This window comes from Salvelinus sp. IW2-2015, linkage group LG9 (genome assembly GCF_002910315.2).
Source record: "Salvelinus sp. IW2-2015 linkage group LG9, ASM291031v2, whole genome shotgun sequence".
In the NCBI taxonomy this organism is placed as follows: Eukaryota; Metazoa; Chordata; class Actinopteri; order Salmoniformes; family Salmonidae; genus Salvelinus; species Salvelinus sp. IW2-2015.
This window is the reverse complement of record NC_036849.1, coordinates 17,690,536-17,712,355: the sequence shown is the minus strand read 5'-3', so window position 1 is coordinate 17,712,355 and position 21,820 is coordinate 17,690,536. Positions and strand designations below refer to the sequence as shown.

Sequence of the window (21,820 nt, the reverse complement as noted above, 5' to 3'; positions counted from 1 at the left end):
GCAACCATCTCCATGGTGACAACAATTGGGGGGAGCTGGTGTTTGGTCCATGCTCGAGAGGCAGAGCGGTCTGGTAATAGCACAACTGGCCTTAAACATAGATATTACAAAAAATATGAATCATCTTCATTTGAGCCAAAGCTCGCACAGTCATGTAAATAGCCTGTATTAACTGTTATTATTAGCCTTACATGCCCTGTAGTCAAGGTTCGGTATAGCTCATTTGATAGTTTACTTTTGTTAGTCAATGGGTAGTTGGGTGCATGCCAGCAACTGGACTGGAGGTCCAGTATTGTTTACTAGGATCTTGCCGGTAGATGTTGATTTAAGCCCACTAGAACTGGCCGTATATTGAGATGCTGATTTGGAACCTCTCCCTGGAACTACACTAAATATTTCATACCTGTATGTTCATGTCATTCATGACCTAAAACATCATGCTACATCTCGATCAATTTTAGTGGTAGCGATTTCTGCAATGAAAGATTTCACTAGTCCCTAGGGAAGCATGCTTGGTGTAGTTTTACAATAAAAACGACATTACTGAAATTATATTGTATAAATCATTGGAGAAACAACTTTAGCAAAGTTGAAGGACATAGGAACTTGTTGGACATATGCCTATATGCCTCAGACCCAATAACTCAAACTCTCAGCATACAGGCTAATACAGGTTTATCAGAATCACCTTTATTCGCAAAGTACATTTACACATACCCATCATTTGCCTTAGTGAGAAGGTGCTGCCAGCAATAGACAATATACAAACAGACATCATACAGAATATACAATAGGCCTATCAGAACAGTAAACATAAAACTCTTGAGACTAGGCTAGTTACAGTGGGAAAATACAATTTATAGAGGGGATATATATACGCAGAGGGAGGGATGCTGCTATGGCATCCCTACCCCATTTTTCATCTTGCCCATTCACCCTCTGAATGGCACTTATAGACAATCCATGTCTCATGTCTCAAAGCTTAAAAAACGTTTTTTTTTACCTGTTTCCTCCACTTCATCTACACTAATTTAAGTGGATTTAACAAGTGACATCGATAAAGGATCATAGCTTTCACTTGGATTCACATGGTAAGTCTATGTCATGGAAAGAGTAGGTGTTCTTAATGTTTTGTACACTCAGTGTAGGGCTACAGTGCTGTGCTGATGTGTTGGGGAGAATGGGGTAAGTTGAGCAATTTTTTACATTTAGCATCACCCTGTCAAGGGAAATATAGTATTATTTCTAACAAAGATATCTTAATGTATTTCAGGATGTTGTGTATCCATGGAAATAATCAGAATTCGTGTAAATATTACAGTTTCGAAAAACATAGCATGCCCAAAATATGTGGTTTCTTGGCACCACTTACCCCGGGTATGGGGTAAGTTGAGCCGCGGGACAGTGTAAGTTAAGCCGCCTACAAATTTCTGTATTGAATTCGTTTTATAAAGGTAGTGCTAAAATGTATCTTTATTTCCCAAATTCGACACAATCACAATTGTATTTTGTATTTTAACCTCATATCTAGCGATAATTCCTTGCATTATGCCTGGGACAAAAACACTTAAATTTGCTCAACCATTGGCTCAAGTTACCCCATGGACATTGGCTCAAGTTACCCCATGGACATTTGCTCAACTTGCTTCAAGGCAAACATTTAGAGTATATTAGCCCACACAGCTACAAGGATGCACTTTAATTCTCAGTTTAGGACCTCATATTGAATCTTATAGAGACCGCAACTGATGTTTAGAACAATCTTAAAATTATCTACTTTGGTTTAGATACAAGCATCATGAAACATCTAACACAATAAATTAATTTGACTTGGTGAAAATCCTTTTTCTGGAACTAAATTGTTTACCACTTTTTCCATGTGGTTTCTTTCTTCACAGACTCCAGGAAATGATGACCTCTTCCTAAATATTTGGTCAAATTATTAATTTTAAGTATGGTTTCCTAGAAACAAGGGTGGCTCAATTTACCCCACTCTCCCCTACATAGTGCAAATGCAGTACAGTGCAGATTAGTATTTGAGGTCACTGATGACAAGGTGCAGTAATCGGCCCAATGTTAAGTCACTTAATCCCTATGAGCATAATGGCCGGTTGATGAGGGCCACAGCATGGGGTAAGAAACTGTTCAGGTGGCGGGTGTTTTTGGTCACGATTGTCCGGGGTGGGCAGGGTCAGCGATTATCTTACCTGCACACTTCCTTGTCCTGGAGGCGTGCAGGTCCTTGATGTAGGGCAGGTGACAGCCGATGACCTCCTCTGCAGACCGGACGATGCGTTGCAGTTGGCCCTTGTAGCAGGCAGACGCAGACCCAAACCAGACTGTGAGGTGAGGATGGACCCAATGATGGATGTGTAGAACCGAACCAGAATTGTCAGAGAGAATTTGAGTTCTCACCTGGCGCAGATAGTACAATAAAGGTATGCAGATAGTATGAAAAAGGTAGGACACATGCAACAGACATATCTCCACTTCCGCACCAACTGAATCTCACGTATTTCATATTTATTAGGATCCCCAATTAGCTGCTACCAAGGTCCAAAAAGTAAACAACACAACAAATAAAATGCATAATATACATAAATATACAGAGCGACCCACAGAGTGGATTCATCTTAAGATAGCCAGGCTGAGACAACCACATATCACAGTCGTATCCCAACCACGTATCACGTACATAATACAATACAAAATGCATACAAATGTCTGTGTCTCTTCACAGTCCACATCGTGCCGTAAGGTGTTCTTTTATCTGTTTTTTTTATCTATTTATATAGCTAGCTAGAGATACATTAGGTGGCAAATAGTTCCAATTAGTAATAGCTCTATTTAATACTCTGTGTTTCCCAGCCTCTGTTCTGGAACTGGGGACTGTGAAGAGACCTCTGTTTGCATGTCTTGTGTGATACCGATGAGTGTCCCAACTGCTTGAACAGACAGTTGGGTACCTTAAACACCACGCACAAATATAGTGATGCAGTCAATCTCTCCTCAGCTTTGAGCCAGGAGAGACTGACATACAGGTCATTGACATTCGCCCTCTGTGTACACGGTGGTGTAAAGTACATAAGAAAAAAATACTTAAGTCGTTTTTTGGGGTATCTGTACTTTATTATTAATATTTTTGACAACTTTTACTCTTACTCTGCTACATTCCTGAAGGAAATAGTGTACATTTTACTCCATACATTTTCCCTGACACCCAAAAGTACTCGTTACATTTTGAATGCTTTAAGGACAGGAAAATTATGAAATTCACACACTTATCAAGAGAACATCCCTGGTCATCCCTACTTCCTCTGATCTGGCGGACTCACTAAACACAAATAATTTATTTGTAAATGATTGTCTAAGTCTGGGAGTGTTCCCTTGGCTAGCCATGAATAAAATAAAAACAAGAAAATCATGCCTTTTCTTTTGCTTAATATAAGGAATGTGAAATGATTTATACTTTTACTTTTGATACTTAAGTATATTTTAGCAATTACATTTACTTTTGATACTAAAGTATATTTAAAACCAAATTATTTTTAGACTTTTACTCAAGTAGTATTTTACTGGGTGACTTTCTCTTTTACTTGAGTAATTTTCTATTAAGGTATTTTCACTTTTACTCAAGTATGACAATTGAGTACTTTTTCCAGCACTGCGTGTACATCTAAGTGCAATACGTGCTGCTCTGTTTTGGACAAACTGCAATTTGCCTATATGTCCTTCTTTGCCGCACCTGACCACACAACTGGACAGGAGTCCAGGTGCAAAAAAAATAGGGCCTGTACGATCTGTCTGGATGACTGAGATATAAAGAAAGCAGAGCAACGCCTTATCATGGACAGACCTCTTCCCATTACAGTAACCATTAAGTTTATGTTTTGACCTGATAGCTTGCTATCTAGGGTGGCACCAAGCAGTTTAGTCTATTCAACTTGCTCAATAACCACATTATTCAAGAATAGGTCCAGATGAGGTTTCGAGTTAAGCCAGTGAATTGTCACAAAAAAATCTGCTTTTAGTTTTTGAGATATTTAGCACCAGCCTATTGCTAGTTACCTATTCTAAAACTGACTGGAGCTCTATGTTAAGGGTGGCAGTTATTTATTTTACAGTAGGCTCATTATATCAAGTCATATGCAATAGATCATGTCTTCCACATTAGCTTCATATATCCACTAGGGGGCAGACGGTCACTTCTTAAAAATGTCCAATGCTCTTCTGTGATCCAAACTATTTTGTGACCTGATGTGCCTACGTAGGCTATTATCTGTATACATTGATTAGATACTGTATAAGACAATCACAAACAAACAAGTTGTTTATGTATCTATAATACATGGCTCCAAATAGACAGACATCATAGAGGGTGAAATGCGCTCCCAGAAATGTCCCTGTGGAATGATAATCTGCAGTCCCTCCTTCTCAGACGTCACAACTACCACTTACTATAAAGTATCAGTGAAATCACAGCGCGTCCATTGAGTACAAGACTCTGTTGCGCAAAGGGGACAGGAGCGTGAGGGAGAGCGGCACTGACCTTACACCAGCAAAAGTTGATGGAAAAGAAAAAATACAATGGAGAAAGTACATTTTGTCATGATAAACGAATGACGAGGGAAAACGGAAGATGTCAAGGGTGTGACACAACATTTGAAGGAAGAATAGAAAGACGACAGATTGAGTGAAAAGGGGTCTCAGATAAGCTAAAGATAATTTCAAGAATGATCTGGACTATTCTTGGAATGGACACCCGGATAGCACCCAGATGACACTAGCCCTATATTGACAAGATGGGTTTCCTCGGGGGAAAGGACTCATTGACCTCCTGAATGCAAAGAGAGAGAGAGGATAACATTTCATCTGGAATTTAGTCCAAATAATTTGGTGTCTTTTTCTGTTGCCCCTTTACCATACTTACTTATATTTCATCAGCTTATTAGCTAAGCAAGGGCAGATAGAAATATGCATTTGGGTAAAGCACTTCTGTTTTTCCTCCTGTTGAACTGTGTGACCATGACTTTGTCACTATCCACTTGCACCACTGTGGACATAGACCACATAAAGAAAAAGAGAGTAGAGGCAATCCGAGGACAGATTCTCAGTAAACTTCGACTGACCAGCCCGCCGCAAACATTGGGTCCGAATCAGGTACCGTTTCAGGTGCTATCGCTCTATAACAGTACGAAGGAGCTGATCGAGGAGTTGGGGAGAGACAGACAGCAAAGTTGTGGACAGGATAACACGGAGACTGAATATTACGCCAAAGAGATTTACAAGTTCAATATGATTAATGGACCACCAGAAAACAGTAAGTGCTGTTAATGTATCTATTTTACGCGTTTTACGCATGAAGGCCACTTTTCTATCCATGCACTTTGTTCGTTTTGTGAAATCCTGATCCTACCAACAGCTGATCGTGTTGCCACGGTGGCTTCTATTCACAGGAGGTTGGTGGTACCTTAATTGAGGAGGACAGGCTCGTGGTAATGGCTGGAGCAGAATAGGTGAAATGGTATCAAATTCGGGCTGATCCCATTTAGTCAACTGGTCGATTGTTTGCTCCATAGGCTGTTGGTCAACCGAGATGTTTTAGTCGAGCAGTGGCAAATATAAAATATGGCACACGAGACACCTGTCTGATTCACGCCTGTCTGAGTAGACTTATCCAAAGACAGAGGCTGTGGGGATTGCCCACCAGTATCACCAGATTACCATTTACCATTAATGACCATTTCGAATCTACAATGTTTGTTTGGTTACGGTCATTTTTGATAATGCATTCAATATATTATTATTATTACAGTCTTACGGTTGTCATTGTAGGAGTGGACACGTTGTTTGCAGAGTGCACAACCTAGGCTACACTTGTGGGGTAAAAGTTTTGGTTTATTTCATTCCATTTATGAGTTGTCATTTTATTCATTGTCTTTTGTTTGGAACTCTCCTGTCAATCTTGAGTAAGGACACGCACCTGATTACGCAACTGGCCTGCACACAAATGTAGGCTTATAAATGTGCCCATTTGGGGATCTGATACCATTTCTGATTGTCTTAACTCACCATCATTGTGGAGCTTCTCAAAGTAATTTTTTCTTCGCCTCAAAAGGCAAGTAAACGAAGCCTGTTTTTACATCCATTGATAATGACAATAGTTCCTCAACATAGCCTATTGGAAACATCTTTCCAGCTCGCTCCCTTTCAATTACCACTCAGCATGAAAGGGATCATGCTCTGATCCGGTGGAAATATCATAAAAAAGGCCTACCTGATTACTTCTTATCCCTTGCGCAAATAGCCTACATCTGTGTCTGTCTGGAGTTCACTGGCTCAGCAAACTCTTGAGGGCCCAGAATATTTTATACAATGTTGCAAGTTTGCTAGCACAAGCTTCAGGCTGGACACAGACGTTTTGATACACTGTTTCAAGTTCCTTGCAGACAGGCAATGTATAAGTGATTGATATGATATCAGGATATTTTCTACCTGCGGGCTGCAATGTTTTTATTTGTAGGCTATTTTTTACATATCGGCAATGGTAATAGAAGTTACTTTAGATTTGTATCATTTTTATTTTGATAGAATTTTGATTAACCACATGACATTGATTTTGAGATATAAAGACTATTATACATGAAATGAAACTGTTCCACGGAAATCTGGCACCAGATCAGTAGAAATAGTACGATAACTTGGCACTCCAAATGGAAAAGGTTTCTGACCGCTGGTGTAGCCTCATACCGGCAACTTCAAGAGCTTAATGGCAGAATCTGCAACGGCCAGCATCAGTGGGAGAAGGAGGAGGGTCGGTTCGGGTCAGAACAGGTTTTGTTCTTCTGGTTAAGCTATATCTTGATCTCTGGCTCCCTCTTTATTAATTTATGTGTCTTAATGTTCAAATGCAGTGCTTAAAGCATCAGGAAAGTAGCTTACATATAGTTGATTTTACTCAAACATCTCATGCAGATGTAATATCAATCTCTGGTGGTTTTCCATATAAATAATTGAATCTAATAGAGGAGCATACCTCTCCAATAAATAAAAATGTAGTATGAAAGATCAGTATAGCCTAAAGCAACTCTTTCATTGAGAACTGAAGAAAACCCATATAGCCAATGTATTACTCCCCTTTTCAAAATGTCATTCTTCTGACTTCCCTGCAGAGTTAAGCCCCCTGTGTCCACTTTGTGTCAGTGTGCAATGCAAGCAGTGTCTGTGATTTATTTTATGGCATTCATACAACTGCCATATTTATGTTCCATTTCCAGCTGAATTGATCTATAAAAGCACCCATAGATCTGCAGCATAGGCTAATACCTACTGTAAAAACGTGGAGACAACGTTAACAAATTGTACTAATGAAATAACGCACGAAATAACGCAAAAATACCCTTGCTCCGCCTACAGAGGAATTGACCGACATAACGTTAACGCACGGTCGCATACCTGCGCAGTGGAAAGAGCGCGACAAACGGAGAGGGCAAAGAAAACAGTCTAATTGGCGTGAGCGCCATTCCTCCCTCATACCTCACATAAAAGCCATGGGAACTCCCAATAGCTGACCCAGCACACAACCGTCTGAGACATTCCATTGGAACACTTTTTTCAGGCACTCCGGCGATTTTAGCATCCCTTCAACCACTGCACCAATTACAGTTTTTTCCCAAATCCAGATATTATTTGTTCCCAAAACTTTTGGGATTCTAAGAGCATTGTTTTATCATGTATTGTGTTCACCTCACCACTGTTTTCTTTATTAGCACAATTTAAAAGTTCAAACACAGCTTATTCAGCTGCAAATTGGCTTGTGCACTAGAACAAAATTGCCTTGCTCATCCTAAAATTGATTGTTCCAGTCTAATCGGAGTGAGAAGTCTTTTGGACCATCTCCCTCTTTTGCAGTGAATTGTCTCGAGGGGAATTGTTTACTAAGTGGAAGACTTGGAGGCCTATTCACTGTTCAGATGCTGGATCATTGCATCATGTTTCTTCTTTATAATCAACAGGTGTTTAAAGCTATTCAATGACATTGAACAGAGCTTCCTCTGGCAACAGCTCAAGCCCCTGTGTCAAATCTGTTTCCTGAGTGCTTCTGACTCTCAAAATAGTCACTACTACAACCATCTTGGTCAGAGGTAGCCAGAGGCCACAAAACAAACAGAGGTCTGGTGCGTGGGCTCTGGGCTGCATCATAGCCAGGAGCCCTAGTCACATCACTCTGTCATGACACTGTCATGATCAAAGTAAATAAACAGGGCATAGTGGCCATAGTTGTCACAAGGGCTGGCTCCAGGCATAAGTGACACAAGCGGTTGCTTAGGACCCACGGCTGCTAGGGGGCCCCGACCAACTTTTATTTTATTTATTTATTTAAAAAATAATATATATATATATTAGTGACTCAGTCAGGGTCGAGTTCTCAACTAACAGTTGAGAGTTAATTTGATGGAAACACATCTCTGGTGGGATATATTGTTTTTATGCAGATTTTTTAATATTCTAAGATCTGCATAAAAACAATGTATCCCACCAGAGATGTGTTTCCATCAAATTGACGTTCTGCAGATAAAAGGCTGTGCGTGATGATGTAGTGCACATAAAAAAAATAACATCATATAGCGTGTGCCCCTCTGGTATTTTCACGTGCGCTCCAGCCAACAGAGCTATCTGCACACTGTTGGTTAGAGTGCACGTATAGCCTACATGATGAGATTATGTGGACAAAATAGTGAGATTATTTTTATTTTTCAAAAGGCAGCCAAGCATTGATTATCATGTCACCAGGATAAGACCCTAGATATTTATTGGACAGGAGCATCAAGCTCATCACATTGCCTTTTCACCACCCTGCGAAGTTCATCATAACTCTGTAGTTTAATAAACGGCATGCTTTCCCAACAAGTTGTAGTGGGAGGACCACACAACATGTCATCGCGTGACTCCAAGTTTACTTCGATATGATGGTTATTATTCATTTTTCCTTTATTTAACTAGGCAAGTCAGTTAAGAACAAATTCTTATTTTCAATGACGGCCTAGGAACAGTGGGTTCAGGGCCAGAACGACAGATTTTTACCTTGTCAGCTCAGGGATTCGATCTTGCAACATTTTTGTTACAAGTCCAACGCTCTAACCACTAGGCTACCTGCCACCCCATTATATAAATATTTACGCATAAAAGCGCTTCAACCAACATTTCTCGCATAATTCATTTCACAGACCCAAAAAGATCTTACCTTGTCTAGCGTATTTTGTTTTGACAACATTTGGAAAGTTTACTGAAAAATGTTCTGTTTCCATCGGGCCTGTCATTACATGTTTTATCCAACATGTACTTTACTCGCATAAAAAGGTTGGATGGAAATCTGGTTACTGACAGTCACTCAATTAGTCATGTCACCTAATGATTTTTAGATTGGTAAATTAGTCTAGCCAGTTATCTAAACTTGTAGTCAGAGTGACTAACAAAATCAATCAGGGCCCTCTGGAGGTCAGGGCCCCGGGCACATGCCCTGCATGCCCAGTCGGTATTCAGCCACGATTACTATATCATTAACATGGCATAACATGGCCCCCAACCTAATATTGTTTAAGGCCCCCAAAGGCTAGAGCTGGCCCTGGTTGTCACTCATTGGCCATTGAACAAGACTAATTCCATTAATCTCCTACATTTACCTAAATGTAGCCTTCAATGCACTTTTCTGTCCCTGTTGTTTTTTCTTTGTTTAATAATCCTGTTCTTTGTTCATGTCCAGATACACCCTCTAGAGTAGACTGTAAGGGAGGGAGAGTGTTTGTTCCCTCAATAACAAGGCCTGCAGTGTTGATGAATAATCACCTTTCTCTTCCCTTCACTTTCCATGATGTAATTTTCATAAGAAGTAGGGCCTGTTTCGGTATCAGTGAGCGTAATGTCTATCACCACAGTAATACAGCAAGACATATTTTCATTCCATTTCCATAGTCTAATGGGTTTTACATACACTCTTTTTGGAAGGTGGGAATGTCTTGGATTATTGTCAGATTGGTGCTTTTTCACTCTTTTTATTACTCAGTTACAGGGCTGAGTGTAAGACGAAGAGACTTTTCCTCCCAGACTCATATGCTTTAATAACTAGAGTAATTTGCCAAAATACTCATGGTACCATTAGTTAGGTGTCTCTGAATATAAACAGTGTTTTCCAGTAAAGCTGTGGATAAGACAAGTGCAGATGGGAGCCATTTGGTGAACACTGGTAGAGGAGCCAAACTAACACCACAAGGGCCAAGCTTCTCCATAATCCACAGCACCCAGTCCTAGGTTTGGGTACTGAACTCCAGTTGTACTCACTCCTCCACATATATTAGCACTCATTCACTGTCTTTATGTTGACATTTGGCATAGTAAGTCTGTCCAAAGACTACCACTGAACCATCTAAGAATACCACGTATTGGCTCTCATTGCTGCAAATTAGGCAGAGCCAGGTTTATTTAGAAGAAAAGCATGCAGTGAGTGTTTTGGCATAAGGCAATCATTGATTCAGCATTGGGAGGGAAGAAGAAAGATGTGGACCGGAGCTGAGAACAGCAGTGTTCCTGATATATGGAATTGTAGAAAGGTGACGTCATCCCAAGCAAACAGACTTCTCTGGTCCATTCCGAAAGACAGCCCCCCCCCATCCTTGATCAAGTGGAAAAAAGCTGTCTTACTTCAGCAGAGAACTCCATCACATTATCTCATCTTAACAGTCAGCCACAGGCTCCATGTGTAGAGACTTACTGTAGAGACTTACTCAGGACAGGAGTACTGGAAATGTTTTGGTCTGAGGAATGGCTTGGTCCACGCTAGAGTGTTGTTTAAATGACAGTAGCACAGACAGGTGATCAAGGCAGGTATGTTTTTATTGACATGACCATTCATTCATATGTAATCATTTGTTTTGCAAAAGTGTGAACTGTAATTGGATTAGAATTTACTGCTCAAATTATAACGTTTATTCATCTGGAGATAGCTATATTATTTTATTGACATGTTAGATAAAGATAAAACTGTTAGTTGAAAAAATGCTATATGTGTGGCCTTCTCGATAAGCCAGATTAGTCTAATAACATTAGTTATTAGACATTAGAATACCAGCTTTTGCAGCGCCGTTGCCATTTTTCACTGGTAAACGAGGTCCAGACTCCTCAGCAGCTGGCCAGCACCTGCTTTCTATGCTTCCCATTTCCTTTGTTTACCTTCACATAGCTTTGGCGAGACTGACATCACGGCCGGCCCTTTGGGCACTGGGAACATGCTGATTGCTGGGAGTGTTTGATGGGAGCTTCTGTGTGATGTCACCTACCAGGGCAGGGAGAGGAGAGGAGCTAGCGTGGTGGGGCATCCCAGACACAGGAAGGAATGAGGTGAGGGTGGAGGGGGGAAGGGGGCGGAGGGGGAACAGTGTCTGTCTAGGGTGGAAGCTTTATGAGAAGCTTTAGAACAGAGCTATTCTGTCCCTAGGTGCTCCTGTGTGGAAGATTTCACTACTATTGTAACCCTCGCCTATTATTCTTCTATTGACCAGGCAGGTTATTGATCTAGAACATTAATATCTGGTCAACTGCTCAACATTTTGACTACAAATACTCTTCTTTCAAGTTTCAAAGTTTATTCGCCACGTGCACAGGATACAACAGGTGTAAAACAGTACAGTGAAATTCTTACCTTGAGAGCTCTTTCCCAACAATGCCGTGATAATAACAATAATAATATAGATCATAATAAATATAGATAATAATAGGAAATATCACAACAAATAAAAGTAAGAATAAAAACCTACGATGAGCGTTAAAGAACACCAGAATGGAAGTATATACAGGTCAGTGCCAGTACCATATTCAATGTACAGGGGTACTCCTCAGCCCCACAGTCCATGGAAGTCATTGCAGACACACTGCCACATAAAAGAGAAAGGTTACAAAAAGCAGGACCCCATTTTCAGTCCCTTGGGAAAAGTGGGAGAGGTATTTGTACCACTTCATATGAAATGCCATGAAAACCTTGTATTTACATAGTAGTTACCGTGTAGATACACAATTTTACATAGTGCTTAGTGTGTAGTACATAACTGCGATACCTGTTTGTGGTTTGTGCCATTACACACAGGATTTATTACATGTATTATATTTGCAAACAAAGCCAAATTTGGACAGCTTTCTTTCACCACAAAAGTTACTATTTTCAACATATTCACAATGAATCTCAAAAGAAAGGTTCACAACCTTGAGAAATGTGAAGGACTACAATATAATACAATTTTGTTGCATTGACAAATAAACTATTTTGAGGGGCCATAGAAGCTCTTTGGGACATGTTTTGGTTGCTTCAGATAAGGTTCAGGTCAAAATCCTGCTGATGTCAGCATGCTCACACTGCTGGCCTTAGAACCAGATCTGATAATGGAGAGAAGAGAGACTGTAAATTAGTCTGCTGTGTATTTCACTCTAATTATGCTGGCAATCTCTTACACTCACAGCCATGGAACAAATTACCTTCAGACCCTTGGCAATAATAAGCCATAATGTGAAATCCACCTAAAACCATTGCAATGGGAAAAATGAGGTAATCCAAAAGGAAACCAAAGACTTGATTAGAATTTCAAATCTCCTCTTGAAGTGGGCCTTTCCACCTTCTGTGGGGGAGGCAGAGGGACAAGGGAGAAGAGAGAGAAGGGGGGTAGTGAGACAGGCCAAGGGAGTACAGGGCTATTGAGCCCTTATCGATTGTGAGCAAGCACAGGACAGATATTTGGCTAGGGGTGAAGAGTCTAAAGACTGAGAAGGTCACATATAAATAGGGAGACTTAAAAATAGAATAGTTCATGGAAATATCAGATAATGGCTAAACCTCTGTGAAATAAGATTATGGATCATAGGAAGTTTAGGTAGATGTGTGAGCTCACAATGCATTATACAAAAACATCCTTCTCCATTGTTATAAACATATCTAGATTCATGTCAACCAAAGGTGCGATATCCTTGTTAACCATCACCAGTGAATCACAGGGTCTCTAATGAAGCTCAGGCTTGGGGTTATAAATTAGCAATGGCTTGGCTTTAAATGAGTGTTTCCACTTGGCTCGTAAAACGCTTGCCGTGTGCTTGTTTTGCTCAGCGCTGCATGCGCTCGGCCTGTTAAAATAATAAACGATTCAATGGTATTAGGGTAGGAAAAAAATAAAAGCTTCCTTGACTGGGCAGTGCAACAGGAAGTATTTCAGAAGGGGCACATCGAGAAGTGTTCTGTGGCTGTTACTATAACTACTGTACTGTACTACTGTAGCTGAGTCCACGGTCTGCCTTACACAACCACACCACACAGATTGACAGGACTGGTTCCCCTTCCAATTGATGGTTAAAATAACCTTAAATTGTTTCTCTCAGTTATACAATCAGCCCCCCTGACAAACAGTCACTGAAGCACTCTCTCCCTTACAAACAACACATTGATTGAGCTAGTGTTCTGTATCTACCTGCATGTGATTGCACATGTGAGCTGAACTGAGCTAAACTGGTTGGTTGTTCTAGGGAACGCTTGGCTTCTGAACGAGCTCTGGAGCAGGAGGCAGGGAGGAGGAGCACACTGCCATCTCAGCCCAGCCTGTTCAGTTCCACCAACACATGGGACATTTGGTTTTCATTTCATGACTTCAACTTGTTGCTAACTCGGACTGCACAAAGCATAAACAGATGGCCCAAGGCTTCATTTTATTCACTGGCAATGGTTGGAGAATGGTTAACTGTATTTTTTCTGTTGTAAAGGACATTCATTTGGAATGTCGAACTATGAAATAGAGAAGATATAGAGATCAACTGAAAAATTATTTAATTTCAAAACAGAGCTTAGGCTGTGTACCAAGAGTGAAGACTTTTGTCATAGTCCTGCTGTGTGGAAGCAGTGAGGATGGCATCATTAGAGTTGTGTTTTAAGGTGAGTCACTTTGTCTCTGTGTCCTGCCCTGCAGATGACCTTCCCTACTGCCCCAAGGGCATCACGTCTAAGGTATTCCGCTTCAACGTCTCCGCCATGGAGAAGAACTCCACCAACCTCTTCAGAGCCGAGTTCCGAGCCCTTCGTGTCCCCAACTCTAGTGCCAAGAGGAACGAGCAGCGGATTGAGCTCTACCAGGTGTGTGAACGTACTATTCCATTCCCACTGTACTCATGCATGTGGGGTGTGTAGTGATCCAATTCTCTCATACAAGCTTCAAAAGGTCCTGAAATTACAGGAGCTCGTCCCTTTAAATGAAGGCAAGGTTAAAGCTAAGTTAAACACTATGATGGAAAATGAAGTGGGGGCGGTCAATGTTTTGACCCCTAGTTGCACCTCACTTTCCCAAACCATCTTGCTGTTCAATGTGTAAATTTATGTATTTTCATCTGTAGCACTTTGTGTTTGTTGTGAATGTGTCTGCAACCTCGTGTACTGCTATTTTGGCCAGGTGTCTCTTGTAAAATAGATTGTTCATCTCACTGAGACTAACCTGGTAAAATAGAGGAAAAATAATACAGAAATAAAATATGTCTCAATACACATGGGACAGTGAAGTCAGTCTACATGGAAAGAAGAAAACATTTATATCAGGGCCCCTAACTCCCCCTGTCTTTAAGTGATTATCATTATGCCATGTGCTTCAAGTCAAGTACATTTGCACACAATTCAGAGCGTGCTACAGCAGACTCTGAGAAACTCTAGATTACCATTTTGCAATCGCTCCTTTCACAGCTGTCAATCTCAGAGCTTTTGTCCAACCACCCTTTTTTTCAGTTAGATGTTTTCAACAAGAGATTCAGACATCTGCACCTGTATTTTTTAGGAGGTGTGTATGTGTTTCTGAGTGGTGTGTGTGTGTCCGTGGATTGTATGTGGGTGGGGTGGATGGGATGGGATGTATTTTTGTTTCCTCATTAATCTCCCGTGAGAGAATGGGAGCTATGATCAGGTTCCAACATTTCTTGCCAGGGAAACGAGCGTCTCCAGCCTGCATACCGCCTCGGAGGCAGGCTATTCTCTGGCCAGGGCCAAGCTCCGCTCAGACTGGCTGTCAGGTCCCCAGATTGTTTCCAGGAGCCCAGAGGAGATAGAGGCAGGGTCAGGCGCTGCGCTGGGGGAGTAAATAGAGCTGCTCGCCCCCACACATTAGCCGGGAGCTGATTGGCAGGCCCTGGCGCTGGCCGTGCTCTCTTGCTGGGTCCCCTGTTCCCACAGGAAGCCGGATTAGAAGCTGACAATGTTCAGGAACCTGTTTATCTAGCCTGCTGTGGTGCTGAGCCCCCCACTTCACTGGCCTCTCTCTGGAGATAACACTTATCGTTCACAGAAACCTTAGGCGTTATTTAAAGTGTGGATCCCTAAATCCTATGCCTTAGGGCTTGATTCGATCCATATCGCGGAAGATCGCCGCTTAAAATGTAAAAGTAATTTCCAATTTAACGGACATATGTAGTGTTTACCTTTTTTTTTTTTAAATGTATTTATTATTTATTATCAGCACTCTCAGCACGTCTACTTCCCATTTACATTTCAATCTAGCTATAACGCGGATTTTTCGCGATACTGGATATGGATATGGATTGAATCCAACCCTTAGTCCGGCAATTTGAGACAAAGTATACGTCCATGATGGTATACAGCACATAATCAGAGACACTCAGAGATCTGAAGCAATGGCGGCTCTAGCAACATTTGCAGTGCCTCATCCTGACTAGACCAGTGTTAGGAAACCCAAAATGTTTAGAGCCCAATTGAAGTTTGAAGTGCAGATGGAGGGACAGCCAGGTTCTTCATTGGCAGTAGGGCTACACACAGGCATTAACTTGCAAAATGGGGATATCAACACAGGGAGTCACTTTTTCCATGAGGAGAAGACGTTTGGCCCAGGGCATCCTGGAGCGTCTGGCTCAGACAGCGCTGGCTGGGTTGCCGTCTGGTGTGTGTGGGCGTGTGTGTGGGAGAGAGAGTATATGCAGCTGGGTCACTCTCTTACCTCTGGCTGGCAGATTCTGCGGCCAGACGACCACATAGCTAAGCAGCGCTACATCGGGGGCAAGAACGTCCTGACCAAAGGAACGCCAGAGTGGGTCTCCTTCGATGTCACAGACACAGTCAGGGAATGGCTTATGTACCGAGGTGAGTGGGCCAAAGCCCTAATGTTCCCGGTCTCATACCATGTGTTGCATATCAAAGCACGAGTCAAAAGGTATTTGGAAACTCAATTTAATTTGGACAAAGGAAAAATGGCCTCAAGGAAAATACCACTTCCTCATATTGCCTTGCTCTCTTCTTCCCCTCAGAGACCAACCTGGGCCTGGAGATCAGTGTGCACTGCCCCTGCCACACCTTCAACACCAACGGTGACATTATCGAAAACGTTAATGAGGTGCTACAAGTCAAGTTCAAAGGTAAAATTACATGAGGTGCTGCATTTAAGAAACCAACCATTTCTGATGCCTCCTTTTTGGCTTTTCCACTGCTCATCACAGCCCCTCTTTCTATCCGTATGAGCTCTGAATTAGAAAAAGACCAGTGAACATGGGCCTCAATGGTTGATACTTATATGGCTTTCTTTTATGAAGATGATGGTTTTCCTCTCAGAGAGAGAATGAGGTGAGAGAAAGGGAGTGAGAAAGGCAGAGAGCAAGAAAGGAAAAGAGATGAAAGACAAAAGAGGACTAGAGAGGAGAGAAAGAGGGAGAGAGCGACAGATCATGGGAATACAATTGGTCTGGTATCTCACTTAGGATTGGGGGCCCCTGGTCCTGGGAACGCTGCCTTGACTGGCTTGGCCACAAGGAATGTGCTTCCACGGCGCTCAGATGCTTGGCCCCGAATTAAGAAGGGCGTCCGTATCCACCGGCAGCGTCTCTCCTGAGTTCTCTACTGCTTTTGCTATCAGGGGCAGATTGGATGAGCAGACACAAACCCAGGGGGAGGACAGAGGGACCAGCTCTGGAGGAGGAGTGGGGCTGAGAGGAGGAGTAGGAGGAGTGAGAGCAGGAGGAGGAGTGGGGCTGAGTGGGTGATGCCTGAAGCTCAGCCTCTTACCAGTGGAGACAATGCTTTTAAGACATTACAGAAAGTACTATGACAAAAACAGCAGTGGTGAATTCTAATTCTGTATAACTGACTCAGACATACACTATGATACCCGATTCCTGAGCTGAGGGGCAGGGTTCTCAAATCAAATTTTATTAGTCACATGCACAGGTGTAGAAGTTACAGTGAAACTCTTACTTACGAGCCCCTAACTAACAATGCAGTTTAAAAAAAACACAGATAAGAATAAGAAATAAAAGTAACAAGTAATTAAAGAGCAGCAGTAAAATAACAATAGCGAGACTACAGCGGGGTACCGGTACAGAGTCAATGTGCGGGGGCACCGGTTAGTTGAGGTAATATGTACATGTAGGTTGAGTTATTAAAGTGACTGTGCATAGATGATAACAGAGAGTAGCAACGGTGTAAAAGAGAGAGGGGGGGGGGCAATGCAAATAGTCTGGGTAGCCATTTGATTAGCTGTTCAGAAGCCTCTTGGACCTAGAGTTGGCGCTCCGGTACCGCTTGCCGTGCGGTAGCAGAGAGAACAGTCTATGACTAGGGTGGCTAGAGTCTTTGACAATTTTTAGGGCTTTCCTCTGACACCGCCTGGTATAGAGGTCCTGGATAGCAGGAAGCTTGGCCCCGGTGTAGTTCGATTCAATCTTAGTCCTGTATTGACGCTTTGCCTGTTTGTCTGAGAGCATAGCGAAATTTCTTATACGCTTCCGGGTTAGAGTCCCGCTCCTTGAAAGCGGCAGCTCTAGCCTTTAGCGCAGTGCAGATGTTGCCTGTAATCCATGGCTTCTGGTTGTGGTATGTACATATGGTCACTGTGGGGACGACTTCATCGATGCACTTATTGATGAAGCCAATGACTGATGTGGTGTACTCCTCAATGCCATCGGAGGAAACCCGGAACATATTCCAGTCTGTGCTAGCAAAACAATTCTGTTGAAATACTTGGGTCTACATTTGAATTGAAAAACTTTGTTTTCTAATGGACTAGGACTGCACTTCAGCTTGATTTACCAAATCTATCCCTTTTTTTCTATGGAATGGTCTTGGTCTACGTAGTTTCATCCGCTAATGACACCTCTGTACTAACATCTGATGTCCCTGTGTCTTCCTCCTGTAGGTGTGGAGGGTGACTACGATGAGAGCCGCTGGGACCTGGGCAGACTGAAGAAGCAGAAGGAGCAGCTCTTCCCTCATCTCATCCTCATGATGCTGCCCCCTCATAGGATAGATGCCCAGTCCTCATCCCGCAGACGCAAGAGAGCCCTGGACACCAACTACTGCTTCTCGTAACTAACCACCTCACTCTTCTTATTCAATCACTAACTTACTGTGCAAAATCAACCTGTGAAATCATAGCTGAAAACAACAACAATTTGAGTGCATGTCATATATTTAGATGAAAACTTACTGCAGGATGAGTAGCCACATTTTTGTCCAATAGATAAATAACCCCTGGTTACTCCTGTAAGCAACACAGTAGATCAAGTTGGATCTCAAATGGTAATGGTGGCTTCTCTCGTTTGTAATTCACTTAGCAGAGGAGCGTAGGAATAAGCTGGTTAATTTTCTGTCAGTCTGTAGCATGGCAGAGGCATTAACAATCTGATACAAGTCAAGATCTGTCCCTGTACGATAGCTACCTCCCTCCCCTCTCTTACATGCTGTCCACTTTGGAATCTCTCTGTCAGTCTCACTGACAACAGTAAGACACCTGGGCTGCCTCCAAGAGGGAAATGAGGACACACCTTCCAGTGGAATTTGTGGTCTTCTTAGGGCTCAGTCAGACTGCATGCATGTAGTGAAATGTACACAACCTAGAAATAGAGCATTTCTCCTTCAGGTGAGGTATTTCATTGCTTCATAAAGATCTCTCTCTCCTACCTACTGTAGTAACTATGAGGAGAACTGCTGTGTACGACCCCTCTACATTGACTTCCGCCAGCACCTGGGCTGGAGGTGGATCCACGAGCCTAAGGGATACTACGCTAACTTCTGCTCTGGGCCCTGCCCTTACTTACGGAGCGCAGACACCACACACAGCTCGGTGAGACACGGCTTGTACACCAGTAATGCACTCATTACCCTGTGTTAAGTATTATTACCACTAAATGACACAATGGAATGCAGGCACTTACAAACATGTACTGTATGTTGGCACACTTAAACAGACAACACCCACCTACACACTCTCAATCTGATAGCCTGAGGTTTCCCAGGCCAATATGAACAAATACCAACCCATCATCACATTGAATAGAGCCTTAATACTAAGCAATCAGATCTGCTTTAGCTGACATCCACATAACGGTTGTTTTGGTGTTGTCGGAGGTGGAACTGTGTTAGTGCTGTACAATTGACCGCACGGAGTCGCACTGGAACGTGACATGGAATCTAAACCTAGCTTAGGCTGATAGAAATCTGCATTTTTTTCTTGGAATGATTTAATTATTTCTATATAGCCTACACTTTTTCATTCTGAACTTCTAATGCGAGTGTGACGGTGTGACAATGATCAAGAGCAGCTGCTCACCGATTTGAAAGCACCAACTCTGTTACACCTCCGACACCGCCAAAACAGCAGCTATGCAGGTGTCGCCTATCGCCGGTTAACGCTTGATCTGATTGAAGGTCTAACTTCAAAATCAAACTTGTTTTTTATCCAAATGAAATGAAAGGGAATAACAATTATTTTTGTAGTGAATGTACCTGGCCTGATGTTCCCTCCCTTCCTCCATCCCTCCGTAGATGCTGAGTCTGTACAACACCCTGAACCCTGAGGCGTCTGCCTCTCCCTGCTGTGTGCCCCAGGACCTGGAGCCCCTCACCATCCTCTACTACGTGGGCCGCACCCCCAAGGTGGAGCAGCTCTCCAACATGATCGTCAAGTCCTGCAAGTGTAGCTAAGGGCCCCGGGCCCAGCACACTGGGATCTGACAGGGCCACACACGGCACTACACCGAGGGAGGGGAAGTGGAGGGTGGTATGCTGTCTGTCCCACCACCAAGAGTACACCTGTCCACCCTCAACACTCTCCCTCCTCCTTAGTCGAGCCAACACAGAGGCCCTGCAGAGAGAGACGCAGCCCACCACTCTACCCACAATTCCCAGGCTGTGTGCACAAATTACTTTCAAACATCACTCCAGACCCAGCAATCTCAACAGAACTTTTTTATTGGCCTTTTACAATGTTTTTTTTCTTCTCAATGTCAAGTGTTTTCCCTTATTTTTTTGTCAATATTTCAGCCTTCTGAACTGCCTTTAGCTTTGTGCCATATGACCACGGGCATCAACCTCTGTCTGCTCAGAGGAAAAGAACAGACGGAAGCTGTTCTAGCCATGACCACTGCCTACTCAAGGACATACAGTAGTTGCAGTCAAAAAGAGAGACCCACTGAAAACCTGGATTTACAGTGCAAATTAATCAAAGGGGCTAAAGCAAAAGCTCTGTCAGGCTTTTGTTTCCTAAAGAGAACCATCCTTTTTAATGGAGGGCTGACACAAAGCCTTGACGCACAGGACAAACAGACTGTCCATGCTGGAAACTAGCGCAGCGTGCACCACATCTCCCTACACTGGTTAATCTAGGACAGATGCTGATGGACTCTAATAATCTTAGGAAAAATACTAAATGCTGGAAAACAACCTTTATTCAACAAAGTCTCTTTATGGTTATGTTTACCTCTGTATGCAACAAAATCATGTTTTCTGGATTTATTTCTTAAATGAAGCTGACTTTTCTGTTGTACAAGACAATGTATGTCACTAGGTGAACACTTCACTAGCTCACAAACTGTAAAAGTTTATTGCTATTACTCTTAAACACTTTTTTTTAAATTAAAAATGGTCTTGGACGAACAGATGTATATTTTTTTTCAAAATCTCTAGATAATCATCTTTTGTGGGTATCAGTATAAATTATGCATTTAGGCCCAGCTCAACCGCTATCCATATTGAGATCCTAGTAACGAAGAGCCAGATTCAATCAGATCCTCTTTAGCCAAATCCGCATAGATGATGTTTTGACGTGTCGGAGGTGGAACTACGTTAAAGCGCTCAAATCCACAACGGCTCCCGGCATTATACCCAAAGTGGACATTGCCATTGGCTGCACCAAGTCGCACTGAAATGATTCCCATGCAGCGTTAACAAGTTCAAACACTGGAATGTGAGATGTAGTCTACACCTCGATTAGGCTGATAGAAATCCTCATTTTGTTTAATGATTTTCAATTTGAACGTCACTATTTCTATATAGCCTGCACTTTCTCATTCTTAACTTCTAACGCGAGTGGGACGGGTTTGGCTTTGTGACAATCACCACAAGAGCAGCTGCTCACCGATTTGACAGCTCAATGCAGTTGAGCTCAATGCCGTTTTGGCGGGCTCACCCCCGAGCCCGCCAAAACACCCTGGTGTCGGCTATCGCCAGTTAACGCTGGATCTGATTGAACTAGGCCCTAGTTCACTTTGAGGTGCAGGAAACTGATTTGATTGACAACCTTTAAATTAAATTATATACAATGCAACCATTTACAGTACATATAGACGACACTGGCATAATAAACATATTGCTACTGATATTAATGGTCTTGCTTGCAAATGGTCACTGATGGTTCCCACACTGTTTGGTCCTCACAATACAGCAGTTGGGGAGACACATGTAAAAGGCTATTAATAACCCACTAACTTAGTATTCCCTTTCAATAATACATAACCCAACCCACTGCTGCATATG

At 42.4% G+C, this 21,820-nt stretch overlaps 1 protein-coding gene across 1 annotated transcript; it reads left to right on the top strand.

Moving 5' to 3' along the window:
- The first annotated feature begins 4,483 nt into the window (after positions 1 to 4,483).
- On the top strand, positions 4,484 to 21,665 carry tgfb3 (transforming growth factor, beta 3). The gene is made up of 7 exons (XM_023994568.2): positions 4,484 to 5,320; positions 13,995 to 14,158; positions 16,030 to 16,159; positions 16,324 to 16,431; positions 18,204 to 18,372; positions 18,977 to 19,130; positions 19,832 to 21,665. The coding sequence occupies exons 1-7, from the start codon at positions 4,975 to 4,977 to the stop codon at positions 19,988 to 19,990; spliced, it is 1,230 nt and encodes a 409-aa protein (XP_023850336.1). The 5' UTR covers positions 4,484 to 4,974; the 3' UTR covers positions 19,991 to 21,665.
- The last annotated feature ends 155 nt before the right edge of the window (positions 21,666 to 21,820 follow it).

Excerpts from the sequence above, each read along its gene's own strand:
- tgfb3 (XM_023994568.2), top strand. The coding sequence starts at position 4,975 with ATGCATTTGGGTAAAGCACTTCTGTTTTTCCTCCTGTTGAACTGTGTG. Across the intron at positions 14,159-16,029 it reads AGCGGATTGAGCTCTACCAG|ATTCTGCGGCCAGACGACCA; the intron begins GTGTGTGAACGT and ends TCTGGCTGGCAG. Across the intron at positions 19,131-19,831 it reads CAGACACCACACACAGCTCG|ATGCTGAGTCTGTACAACAC; the intron begins GTGAGACACGGC and ends ATCCCTCCGTAG.